General features: G+C 41.0%; 1 protein-coding gene across 12 annotated transcripts in view; it reads left to right on the forward strand.

Moving 5' to 3' along the window:
- Positions 1 to 13,661, forward strand: part of szt2 (SZT2 subunit of KICSTOR complex) — a 92,953-nt gene that overhangs the window by 2,205 nt on the left and 77,087 nt on the right. For all 12 annotated transcript variants that reach the window (XM_047813812.1, XM_047813822.1, XM_047813814.1 and 9 more), the window contains exons 4-22: positions 761 to 931; positions 2,442 to 2,564; positions 3,320 to 3,467; positions 3,776 to 3,882; positions 4,043 to 4,253; positions 5,255 to 5,425; positions 5,927 to 6,158; positions 6,984 to 7,113; positions 7,308 to 7,453; positions 7,633 to 7,785; positions 8,657 to 8,771; positions 9,047 to 9,252; positions 9,490 to 9,708; positions 9,881 to 9,974; positions 10,115 to 10,203; positions 10,607 to 10,775; positions 10,984 to 11,098; positions 11,214 to 11,333; positions 11,890 to 12,090. In XM_047813812.1, the coding sequence (XP_047669768.1) occupies positions 761 to 931; positions 2,442 to 2,564; positions 3,320 to 3,467; positions 3,776 to 3,882; positions 4,043 to 4,253; positions 5,255 to 5,425; positions 5,927 to 6,158; positions 6,984 to 7,113; positions 7,308 to 7,453; positions 7,633 to 7,785; positions 8,657 to 8,771; positions 9,047 to 9,252; positions 9,490 to 9,708; positions 9,881 to 9,974; positions 10,115 to 10,203; positions 10,607 to 10,775; positions 10,984 to 11,098; positions 11,214 to 11,333; positions 11,890 to 12,090 (2,920 nt within the window). The remainder of the gene's footprint in view (positions 1 to 760; positions 932 to 2,441; positions 2,565 to 3,319; positions 3,468 to 3,775; positions 3,883 to 4,042; positions 4,254 to 5,254; positions 5,426 to 5,926; positions 6,159 to 6,983; positions 7,114 to 7,307; positions 7,454 to 7,632; positions 7,786 to 8,656; positions 8,772 to 9,046; positions 9,253 to 9,489; positions 9,709 to 9,880; positions 9,975 to 10,114; positions 10,204 to 10,606; positions 10,776 to 10,983; positions 11,099 to 11,213; positions 11,334 to 11,889; positions 12,091 to 13,661) is intronic.

Genomic DNA, 13,661 nt, shown 5'->3' on the forward strand with positions numbered 1-13,661 from the left:
CTGCGTGATTATTTGTCTTGCACCGATCTCACACTGTTGTGTATTTGCACTCCGTTATGTCCCTTTGTGTGTATTATGTACTGCTGTGTTGCATTGTGGTCCTAAATAAACACACTTTTCAATGTATACAAGCTGTATAGAGGAATGACAATAAAGCCCACTTGATTTAAACACAATCACCTGAATCCCATGGGTACATGCAGGGATCAGATTCTACAGCTATTATTGTTATTGGAAAGGGAAGTGGTAGCTCCGTGCTTATTGTGCTGGATGACCGATCAGAAGGTCATAAGCTCGAACAGCAGGGCCACTTCTGGGCCCCTGAGCAAGGCCCTTAACCCTCAATTGCTCAGCTGTATAATTGAGAGAAATCTCTCTCTCTATCTATCTATCTATCTATCTATCTATCTATCTATCTATCTATCTATCTATCTATCTATCTATATATATATATATATATATATATATATATATATATATATATATATATATATATACTGTTTATAATGTATGTAGGTATATATCTAGAGCGACTTACACATTACAAATAACATTACCTTTACAGCATCTAGATATATTCATATAGGTGTGTATGTATATGTATATATCTAGATGCTGTAAATGTAATGTTATTCACACCTTCACTGTTAGAATTGTTTCAGTGTACAGCCTGTATCTTGTACAGACTAGCATGTGGCTTGTTTAAGCATATTCATGTAGATTTTCTTGACTGAACAGGATGGAATGTTTCTGTTCACAGGATGACAGTACAGGAGAGGTGATCTTTGACGAGGTCTTCCATGCTCTGAGTCGATGTCTGGCTGGACTGGCTGCACAGTTTACAGTCCCAGGCAGCGATTTCTTATTTCAGCCAGAGATCTTCATCACCATCCTCGCTTATTCGTCCATCGTCGGCCTCAGCTCACACCAGGTCATTATCATACTGTTATAAGGTGAAATTCAATTCAGTCGTTTGGATATTCAGCATGACATATAGAGGGAAGTATGGAATCAAGGTTGTTGTTGTTTAATCAGCAAAAAAAATATATATAAAGTAAACAGTAATGTGTTATTTTCATCAGAATCAGAGTCAGAATCAGATTTATTGTCCAAGTGTGTTTACACACACAAGGAATTTGGTTCCAGCTGTTTGTGACTCTCAAATGTACAGACATAAATAACACTATACTATACAACATAATACAGACTATATGAGTATAATAGACATTATGAGTATTAATTAGGAATACAGAACATGACTGATCAGTTATGTACATAAAGTGTGGGAGTGCAAATAACAGTATTGTGCAATATTATGCTTTTTGTACAATATATAGCAGCAGTAGTGTGTGTAATATATACAGATAATTTGATGACTGACAGTCCTGATAATGCAGTACTTATGATATGAAGCAGGGCATATAGTTATGGTGAGTTGTTGGTCAGGGTGATAAGGAGCCTGGGGAAAGAAACTGTTCTTGTGTCCGGCAACAAGACTTTAGTAAATAAAGTTTTGTAGTGCCTGCCAGAAGGGAGGAGCTGAAAGAGGTTGTGTCCAGGGTGCGAAGGGTCAGAGGTGATTTTTCCTGCCCTGTTTCTGGTTCTTGTGTTGTAAAAGTCCTGGAGAGTGGGCAGGGGGGTGCCAATTATTTTTTCTGCTGTTTTTACTGTGCGTTGCAGTCTGTTTCTGTCCTGGTTTGTTGCTGCACCAAACCAGATGGTGATGGATGTGCACAGGACAGATTCAATGACTGCAGTGTAGAACAGCATTAACAGCTCATGTGGCAGACTGTACTTGTCATCACATTTTGACAAATGTAATCGATTGCACATCCTTGAAAGTGGAAGTTTTTTTTTACCATAATATATAACATGTCCATAGTCCATAGTGCAGGTTTCTGCATATTCATGTGTGATTAACGCTAATTGTCTAGTGAGTATTGATGGCTTATTTCTGTGTATTTGTAGAAAGGATTTCTATTGATTTTATTAAGGATTTTAGTTCCTCAGTTACGTGTCACTTTGGTGCTTTACCACAATAGATTCAAACTGCAATAGATTATTATTTTTTTTAATTTCTATAACTGGAAGATATGAAGAACATCATGAAAAGCAATGCATAAAGCCCTGTCTGGGAAAACCTGCACGGAAAATGGACATTCAGTCCGGAACGTTCCTTAGTGTTTGCACGTGCCTTCTGTCAGTCATTTTCTAGACTCTGTTCTAGCCAGTGTAAATCTGGTGGGCGGAGCTTCATAAATGAGGTGGGAATCATATTTGGAAAAAATCTAAAAAAACAACAAAAACAGATTAAAAAATGGTATATTACACTTTTTGATATTTTTGGTATTATTAATACTCCCATCATTTTTAAAATACTGCACAGCTATTTTCGGTAGTTTTCAGTGCTGCATGCTGAATATCTCGGCTCTGCTTTACAGGTGTTAGTGCAGGGATGCCGACTGCATTGTGCAGACCTGGACCAGTTCCTGCATCAGATCTACCAGCAGCTTCGTGCTCTGGAGAACAACATCGCTGAGGTTTTACAACAGCAGCATAAACAGGCAAGAAAAATCAGTTTAAGAATTTTCCAACTGCAATTTTTCTTTTTCTTCACATTTGTACTGCACAGAGATCTGTAACCTTTATTCGCAGCTTCAGTTTGTCCAGTTACTGCTGTTCTGATGAAGCTGATGTCAGGTAGAACATTCTTGTTATCTTGCATACTGATTATAATTCTTCCGGACAAAACCTCGGCGCGTAACTTGTCCCGCAGCTTTTGTCCTAGACCCATGCATGAGGTGTCAAATCGACCGGCTCATTGAGGAGAGGTGTGCTATGACTGGCTATCCAACCTACGATGTTCACACAGCGGACGAAAAAGCGGCCAAAAAAGTCTCATAGACTTGAACGGGAAATTCCTAAAATTTCACCCTAGCAACCGAGTGCCGAGATTTGCCAAACACCATTCACATTTTCTTCAGGAAATGTACATTCTAGTTTTTATTGTTATCTCCCCATGCTTTGGGGGTTTTCTCCAGGTATCCAGGTTTCCTTCCCCTGTCCAAAGAGTGTAGGTTGATTGACGTTCCTAATTGTCCATGGTGTGTGATTGTGTTCTGTGTCTCCCTCATGTTGTGCCCCTAGTGTCCTGGGAAAGGCTCTCGGTTACATGATTTCAGTCTATGCTGTATGGATATACACTATGTAATGCTGTTAAAAGAGATGTTGGATTTTTCTTGTGGTTCGTACGTGGGTTCGGACCTTTGCTGTGAACTAGTCGGCACTTTAACAGTGGAACTTCCTCTGTACTTTTCAGTGTAATTGCTCCATCCCTGCTGATACAACAGAAGACCTGACGCAGTGGAAGCAGAGCATTTCTATGGGTTCTTCAGACGTGGGGCTGGTCAGTATGGTGCGTCAGGGTATCCTGGCTCTTCAGCTCCTCCCATCCAACTCTAGTGCAGGTCAGTAGTAGAGCTGGGCTTACACAGTGTGCAACAGGTCAGGCTACAGTTGTAGAATTATCAGCTCTCTCTTACATTATGGCTACGAATACATCTGTATGTTCACAAAATATATTATGAATAAATGTCACCGGGACACTCTATTTGACGAGATTATGTCAATATTCTTAATGTGCTTAAGTACTTCATGGCATGTGTGTGATCCATATATAAAGTCGAATGCCGTAACTATCTTCTTGATTTCGCGTCTAGTAAAGAAGAGGGATCAGACCTAAAATGGAAGCTCCTGTTATGCTAAATGTTTGCAGGTATAATAATAATCACGGATGGAGTGATGAGTGTGCCAGACATATCTGTGTGTGAGACTCTGCTGAACCAGCTGAGGAGTGGAACCGTTGCCTGTTCTTTTGTTCAGGTCAGTCACACAAGTACTATTACTATTATTGAACCTATTATTATTATTATTATTATTATTATTATTATTATTATTATTATAACAGTATATTATACCACTGTAGATTTTTCTTATTATTATTTTTATTATTCATGATGTTACTGTACCTGATGACCATCAGGTGGGTGCAGCTTACTCCTACGACTGCAGCTTCGGTTATGTCCCAAACGTGGAGCTGATGAAGTTCATCTCTATGGCAACTTTCGGCTCGTACCTGTCTTTGTGTCCTGACCCAGTGCAGGTGGAGCAAGAGATGAACTCTTACCATCGCTCCTTTCTCACATACTCTTTCATCCACACAAACGAGTCCATCAACCCTGACTACTACTGCTGTAAGTACCACACAGCCTGCTGAGGACAACAGGGAACAACAGGATTTAAATAATTAAAGGAGGTTTGAAGGTTTTGAAATAGTACTTTAAGAGAATGTAATGTGAACATGAGCCGAATAAAAACCTTTTTATTTTTGATTTTTAATGTAAACAGGTAAAGTGCGAGAGAGATGATAATAATAATCCAATAATACAAAACTCAAGACCTTGTGTCTGTCTGTTTATGTAAAGGTGCTGATGATAAAAATAGAACCTTTTTAGGGAAGTGCTACTATTCTGTTTTTCCCAGCTTGAGCTCTAGCTAGCATGTGAAACTGCACAGCAGGAAGTTGGAGGGTGTGTATATCTATCTAGCGGTTACTTCTACGTTCATATCTGATCTGTTGACATATTATTAACACTTGAGATGTCTGTATAATTCCCATTTCCAGCTCTAATTCAGACAGCATTACCTGAAGGAACGGTTATAATTTGATGTCATTTGTTCATTCTGATAACAGGTGTATGTACGCTCATGTTACACTTCTTATTTACATAGATGTCTTACCAGCAGATGTTATCTCTCTGATAGTGTTTTTGACCACTTATTTGAAATATATATACTTTGGAAATATGGAGTATAGTGTTTTGAAACAAGTTCCGCATTACCACCAGCTCCTGAAGGAATCTGTCCCTTTCCTGCAGGCAGGTTTGACCAATATCACCCTGCAGCTATTATTGTCTCTACATGTCTGTTCTTAGTCGGACCTACTTTAACAAAAAAGGAACAGAAAATCATAATAATTTACACCATAGTGACCCTGCTCAGGAGAGCACAGTGAATGAGGTTGAATGAATAATGGCAGTAAATGTATTTTACAGCACAGCATGAGCTCCAGGCCTTTCTTAGTCTCCCAAGCTTCATGTCGGACTCGTGCTCCCACGTCCACACTGTTAACTGCTTAAGGTTCGGGTATTCAAATGTAAAAAAATATGTATAAAATCTTTGTGCGTGTGTGTAGTCTCCCAGCACAGGCTATTTAACGAGCACCTGGTATCAGCGAGTGGGAATCCAGCTCTGGGGCTACGCAGGAAGAAGCATACAGAGAAGGAGGTACATGCAGATTTGATCAGTGTGTTATCAGTCAGGCTGAGGGAAGGGTACACCATCCGTGACATCAGCTTCACTAAGGGTAAATACACTCTCTGTCTCTCTCTCTCTCTCTCTCTCTCTCTCTCCCTCTGTCTCTTTCTCTCTCTCTCTCTCTCTCTCTCTCTCTCTCTCTCTCTCTCTCTCTCTCTCTTTACAATACATTTAACATACTCTAAAATAAAGCAGGTTCATCATAGCAGTACTTATTTTGCAGCAGTTATAATATACATTTAATATTAATCAAGCTCACACGCCTGACCTAAATAAATAAATAAATAAATAAATAAATAATAATAAAAAAAAGGCAAGACAGGGGTGCCAGATTGAACGTTTTAGTTTTGGGTATTGTCTTGTTTTTGAGGTGGATATCTTACTGATAATGTAGAACACTACCGTTAGGAAGGAACACGAATGCTATAACAGCAATAACAACCCAGTGAGACATGAGTAAGATAATAAGGTAAAGAATAGAGATAGACAAAGGCTTGATGGTGTGACCTGCTTACTCTGTGTGCCTCACACACCCTCCCTCTCCCTTTAGGAGGCACACATTTGGAGGTGCAGTTGGTGTTGTTGTGGAAGCACAACATGCGGATTGAGTACATGGCCGTGGCGTCATGGCCTCTCCTGCTTGCTGAGCGCAGCACTTGGATGGAGGTGACCATGGAAGGCAGCTATGACATCCTGCATGACCTCAGCTGTACGCTACGTAAACCTATCACCAGCCCGTACCGAACTGCCGTCATCCGCCGCTTCTGGAACACGCTGCATGGGTAATACACATGCCTGCCACTAAAATTATCCTAAAATGCTATGTGGCTTATTGTGCACTTCTGCTTTGGTTTTATGAATGAAACATACTCGCTGAACACAGTTAAATGTGTGGTAAAAGTGCAGTGCATAGAAACAGGCAGATACAAACCTACAGCTTTGGATAATATTATAATACAATATAATAATATCTATTATTTAGAAGGGTGGGGTAGTGGGTGGTGGGGGTGATCTCATTGTTGATGTTGTTGTCAGATGGGTTGGTTTGAATATTTCTATTACTGCTGATCTTCTGGGATTTTCACATGCAACATTTTCTAGAGTTTACTCAGAATTGTGCAATAAATAAATAAATAAATAAAAATATCCAGTGAGCAGATGTTCTGTGAACAGATACGGCTTGTCAGTGAGCTGGTTTGAGCTGACAGAAAGGTTACAGTTACTCAGATAACCATTCTGTACAATAACAAGCTCAGTGAGCCCATTTCTGGATAAAGTCATATGTCATATTCTTTTGTCAAGCAAAATTGCATATTGTTATTCTGGTGATGCCTTTTATTTAAGAGTACACAGTGTTTAATAGTAAGACAGGCAGCCATTAGTTGTAGGAAAATCCTCAAACAATCCATCTTAATAAATCATGCATTTTATTGTACTTGTAGCAGAAACAACTGCTTGGCAAAACACTTCAACATGAGTTTTACTTTGTCATAAATAATTAAGCACTACGATCATAAATCTATTCTTCAGACTAGATTTAGACTTTTGGAAGATTAGGTGCTGCATTCTCCTTTTACGTCCTTCAAAACCTATTTATTTCCCTGCAGCATCAACCAGACAGACCAAATGCTGGTTCACCTGCAGTCCTTTAACTCCATCCCAGAACACTACACCATTCCTGAAAGCACTAAAAATGGCGTTCCTCTCTTCTACATCCCACCGGGATCCACCGCACCAGTAAGAGCAATAATCTCTCTGATACACCACTTAACATCCACCTATTGTCTTGGTGTTATTGTCCGACCTTTATCGGTGGAACGACAGGCCATATGTGATTTAGTGGTCAGTTTAAACACATGAATAGTTTGGAGAAGCATTGTGAAAGAGCTATCCCTGTTCCTAATACAAACCTGCTCTTCTTTCTTCTTCAGGTCCTCTCGTTACAGCACAGTGGCTCCAAAGACTCCAGCCATTCGCAGTTTGCCTCTTACTGGAAGCCCATCCTTTCCATGGATGCTAACGTCTGGCAGCGCTGGTTACACATGCACCGTATCGCCATCATTCTGGAGCATGATGTGTGAGTTATAAACAACCCCACCACACCCCATTACATATGTCCTATTGTCCTGGGCTGTAATGAACTGTAGGAATCATATAAAAACATACTAAAATGTGTAAAGAGTAGCTTGAAAATGCAACTAAAGCGATTAGATCAGAGCATCAAGACTACATTTTTATTTTATGTGTCTACTACAGTCCCGTTCCAAAACACGTCCACAGTGCAGGCAGTAACGGTAGGTTCAGCACCATCCAGTGCAGAATTGCCCACTCGGCCCTCACGTCACTGCTGAGAGACTGGAGCAGCTTCGTCCTGGTGGAGGGATACTCCTATGTCAAATTCATCTACAGGTACCACCTCAACCTAAACATCTCGGCAAGATATTTATCAGCTGTTAAGCAGAGATGGTCATGTTAATGTTGTTTTTAGTTCATGATCGATCAAACCATTATAGGATTTGGGTTATACTAACTAAGACATTCATCTGAACAAAAACACATAATTATTCATGTTAGTTTCCATAGTGATGCTTGGAAATGAGCTCTGTAGAATTTTCTATACAGTACGTATCAACTGAAATATGACAAAGATTTTCACACAAATTCTAAAAAAGAACCCAGTGACGTACAATATTTTTCATTTGGTTATTTATTTTGGAAAAGTAACCAATATTACACCATAAGATAAAAAAAACAACAACCTACCAACATCCCAGTGTTGAAGCTATTCTATACCGAGGAAAAGGCTAAAATTCCTCCAAGTGGATCCGCAGTGCCGCCCTGATCAACGGTTCCCAGGAATGTATAGTTATTGTGCAGTTATTGTGGCACAAGGGAACAAGGGACTATCAGGGCTATAATGAAAGTGTGACCAGGGACTAATGTTCCACAAGATTAGATCTCACTATAACCTGTAAAAGGTTTGTAAAAATACAAAAATGCTGCTTGCATATTTATTCAATACACAAAATTACAGAAGCTCCAGGACATGGCTGACTAATAACTGGCCACTAGTGGCCATTTTATGGACAAAATCTTTCTCATTTGAAGTTAAAGTATAAAAATAAAAACTGTCTGGAATAAAGCGATATTTTTATAGATATGTAAATTTGAACAAGTAAAGACTTGTACACTGTCAAATAAAACTAAACCTAAATTTGGACATAGTCATTATTATTCTTGATCTCTTGGCATTCTAGTAATTAATTCATTTACCTAACAGCACTGCTGCTTACCTGCCCATCTCCTTCTATCTGGTGCGTCTCATCTCCAAAGCTCCATGCATGGTGCTTCGTTTGGGCTTTCCCATCGGAACCCCTGCCCACACCAGGCACAAGGTACGTTAAAGCATTATATGCTAAAATCCTTATTTGTGCATTTAAATGTTTAGCTCTCTAAATACTTTGCGATGATTTAAGCAAAAGTAAAAGATTATCAACTTCTGCTTTCTTTGTTCCTTAAGCTCTGGAATCTTCTCTCTGAGAAAAGCCTACTGTACAAAAGCATTTGATTTTACCATTTTCTCTCTAATTCTAGAGGCCAGTACCTAGAAGCTGTTTTTTATGTTTTCTGTTCTGTGTTCCCTGATATTTCTATATTATTCTGATGGCAGATTGTGGATGAGCTGCGAGAGCAGATTCTCAAACTTCGTTTTCCACACCGGGTGCAAAATAAAGAAGCCACGCCAAAAACCAAACGGAAGAATCTGGGTAACGCCTCTCCCTCCAAATCCCCTCCTCTTCCAGCACCGAAGCCTGCTCTATCCGACAGGCCGTGTGTAGTCATCTTTAACAAACCACTGGAAAAACTACTGATCAGGTCAGCAGTAAACACTTTATCACATCCTTCTTGAATAGACAAGAGGAGAGTGACCAGATTGTTTTGAGTTGACAGACTATATAGTAGGTAGATGAATTCCATCAGTAGAAGACCTCACTGAGTTCCTGTCCTCACAGCCAAGAACAAGAATCTGAGGCTACAATGGACAGTTTAGTTTAGAGTTCGAGTTAGCCCTCTATTACTGAGTTTAAATTATCTTTTGTCCTTATACTCTAGGTATGAGAAGCTTCCTATTGACTTCCGCACACCCTTCGTGTTGAACCTGGAGGCTTTGGGTCATCCGCTGTCTGTGGCTACGAGCCGCCCCTCCTCCTCCACGATGGCGTTTCTCTCACAGTATTTTCTTCAGCAGCGATGGGTATGGACAATGCAAAGTGGCCCAGGTTGTATGGTGTCACTGCACGCTGTTGCACACATCCTTTCCACACTTGCAGAGTAAGTTCTTTATACTTTTTTTATAGTCTAAATACACCTTTATGTTTTTATGGTCAAATGTAAAGGTTTGCTAGATTGATGGGAATTGTGTTCTTGTGCTTAGTTTTTGTGCACCTGTCCGTGTTTGTATGCGCGTGTGCGCACGTGTGTGCATGCATGTGTCTCTTTGTAGGATCCGCCTGTCTGAGGGCTTCCACTTTGCTGCCAGTGGTGAGGGAATCGTCAACATGGTGATGGAGCTGCCCATGGCTGTCAAAACTCCGAAGGTTCTACTTAAGTCAAAAAAAAAAAACACAACTTTTTCTCCCCCCCCAGATTGCATTTTCTCCCATATGCACTGAACTGTGTAGACATGATATTAATTCTATTTGACATTCAAGGACCTTGTCTGTAAATGTGTCTGTAGGGGACTCCAGCTCTACAGGACACACAGCAACACACATGCATCGTCCAATATGTTCTGTTTCCTCCTCACTCCACCTCCACGAAGGACAGGTAAAAGCAGCACGTCAGGCTCTTTTTTATTACGTTTTATTTAGCTCTCTTTTGCATTTACAATGCTTTGTTATTTTATTTACTTATTGTATCATTATAGTTATGTATATCAGACCTCATGAAGTTTCATTGTACTTTGAACTGGTGATTTATTTCTGAACGTATGTCTGTATAAATGTACTAGTAGCTAAAGTCGTACCGAACTTCTTGCACCGTGCTTATTAAACAGATTATAAAACAGCAGACTGCAAACAGTTTAGTTTCCAGACCAGCAGAGTTTATCATCAGAGTTTATGATACTAACTTTGTAAGTTTGACTCCTTTATCTCTGACTTTGAAATTAGTTCTGATGTGATTTTATTCTTTTTTGTATTTTTTTTTTTTTTGCCCCTTGTCTTCCCAGTTTCTCCACAGATGATGACAATGACACAGAGGTGGAGGCCATCGACGTTGACACGGAACTGAATCTGGTGACAGAGTGCTGGGTGGAGCCTCAGAGCGGGAGTGTTTTGAGCCATTCGGAGCAGCAGCGCCACTTTCACAACCTCAGCTACCAAGACATCCCTCAGGCCGTCAGTATCTTCCCTTATATACACAGAATTCAAAACTAAACAGAGTTATCTGATTTACTCTGATGAAAGTGTTTATTTAAATAAATTGGCACTTCTCTGCACACTCTGGGTAGAAGGGATGGTATTACTCTCCTTTCAATCAGACTTTGACTGTCTGTGAGCTTGTGTGCGGACTTAACGGTGCCGACTGTCATATTTTTTCTTGTAGATTTTTCCTCGTGATCAGTCGTGCATGTCCACCTTATTGACGTTTGAGTACCTCATACAGCTGTGTAAAAACAAAGATCAGCCACAGCCTCTTAGCAACAACAAAGATGCTACAGGTTAGAAAATGGCATATTCCTTTTTTTTTCAATTGTGCATTTGTTTGTACCTATTTATTAATACTTTGCAAAAAGATTACAACATGAGCGTGTGTATCTGCTTTTGTGACTGCAGGGGAGACCCCAGGTGCTACTCCAGCTGATGGCATACACATGGTGCCTTTTCAATTTGACCTGATGACGCTGCTGCCCAGATGTCAGCAGATCGAGCTTTTCTTCTATACGTTTAGCAAAGGTACTGCTACTATGTCCATCTTTACATACTGTTAGGGTCCTGATGACACTAGACAACGCTTTTATTATTTAAAATGCATATTTAGTCAGTGAGTCAGTCCCTCACTAATGTCTTGGTGAGTCCAAAACATCTCACAAAGGAAAATCCTATTGAGTATTAAAGTGGAAACCCACTTCTAGCTCCTGGTGTTGACACAGCTGAAATACTGTAAGATTCTGTTGCTGTAATACCGTAAAAGCTTCTAAAATATCTGCTTTACAAACCCGGATCCTGCTAAGACAATAAGCTATTGATGCTATACAAACAAATACATCTTACATACATTTATACAGCGCCTTTCATATTTCCATCCGCACAGTGATGTCGGTTGTAGCATCATCTTGGCCCTGGTCGATTCTCTAACTTGTGCCATTTTGTTTCAAAATAACACATTTATAGTACTCCAAAGTTGTTGTTTTTTTTTATAATAATTTGAATGTGAATATTGATTAAGTTCCTTTGTTTTTTTTTTTTTACACAAACTTCTTCTCTCTCCTCGCCGTATCATCATCTATAGCCGAGAATGAAGATGCTCTCCAGAATGCTCCCTCTCCCCACAATGATCTGCTGCTCAGCCTTTTCCACGCCTCTCTACAGAATGATTTGAGTGACCGGGAGATAACACTGGCTGACGGAGATCACATGGAATTCATGAATCATATTTTAGAGAGGGAGCGTGATGGACATGTGGCCCCTTTCTCACTACCTGTAATTAAAGGTAAATAAATTGTACATTTTGTAAACATGCAACACCAACAACCACCATTCACTATGTAATGATAGATTATTCTGTTGACATTCAAAAAATATCAGTGTTTCTGGATTAGAGTGACTCAGAGAAGCGTGTAAAGTGATCAAAAGAAACTACTTGGTAAATACCATATATGTTAGTCTAATAGTTTTATAGCACATTCACACAGCAAGGCACAGATTCCCAAGATGCTTCCTGTTAAAGTGTCTGACCTTCTAATGAGCAAATCAACAAAATTTCTGTATGGATCTTACACGATGAACTGAGATAGCAGTCAGTCATTAACCTTGTGTGTTTATTCACTATGTAATAACTCAGGACATTCTTATTATAACAGAAACTAACTGAGCAGAGGAGAACCTCAGGACTTTTGATCAATGATGATACATTAGAATCACATCAAACTACACAGTGATTTTTAGGCAGTTTATAAATATTAGCTCTACACGTGTGTTTTCACACACGTGAAGCTGTTTGTGTGCAGCGTGTGTGACTGACAGTAGTGTTCCCACATCTATTCATATACTCATGTTCGGCGGGGCCCAAGAGATGAAGAGCTGATCGCTCCCCCGAAAAGAGTTCGTCCTGTCCATGTACGCCCGTAGGGCACGCACAGGGCACAAAGCATTCAACCTCTGGTCCTCTGCAGAGGAAAAAGGAGGAGGGTGAAATGCGGAGAGCTCAATCACACCACCAGTGAAGGCTGGAAAGCACTTAGGCACGAAGGCCGGGTTAGGCTTAAGCCAAACCCTATCCCCGCTAAGCGAGAATTTGGTGCACGAGGAATGAACCGAGAGCGCATGCAAATCACTGACACGTTTGGCGGAAGCCAAAGCCAGGAGCAGTGCCGTCTTGAAGGACAGCAACCTGAGGGAGATATCCCCCAGGGGCTCAAAAGGCTGTTGGGCTTACACCTCCAGCACCAAGCAGAGATCCCAATCCGGGACCACACTCCTGGTGACCGGCAGGGAGCGGCGCGCGCCCCTCATAAATCTACGGATAAGGGGGTGTTGCCCCACCGTAGCGTCGCCAAAACCGGCGTGACATGCAGCGATAGCCGCCAAATAGACCTTAATTGTCGAAAAAGACCTGCCACGATCGATAAGGCCCTGTAAAAAACCCAAAATATCAGTGACTGAGCACAGATACGAGACGAGCCGGTGCTCCTCGCACCACGCCTCAAACACATGCCATTTGCAATCATAGAGAGAGCGTGTGGAAGGGGCCCTGGCACTCCGAATCGTGGCGATAACACGGGGGGGAAACCCCAGCGTGCTCAAATTCGCCCTCTCACGGGCCAGGCCCAGAGAGCCACCCTGCCCGGGTGAGGATGAAAAATCTCCCCGTTCGCCTGGGTCAGGAGATCCGTACGCAACGGGAGGGGCCACGGCTCCGCATACAGAAGAGGAATTATCTCCGCTAGCCAAGGTGCCTTGGGCTACCTGGGGGCTATGAGGATCAGAGATAAACCCTGCACCGCGACCCTGGCCAGGGTCGGGGATATCAGGCAGAGCGGAGGAAAAGCATAGAGCAGCGCG

This window comes from Tachysurus fulvidraco, chromosome 5 (assembly GCF_022655615.1).
Source record: "Tachysurus fulvidraco isolate hzauxx_2018 chromosome 5, HZAU_PFXX_2.0, whole genome shotgun sequence".
NCBI lineage: Eukaryota > Metazoa > Chordata > Actinopteri > Siluriformes > Bagridae > Tachysurus > Tachysurus fulvidraco.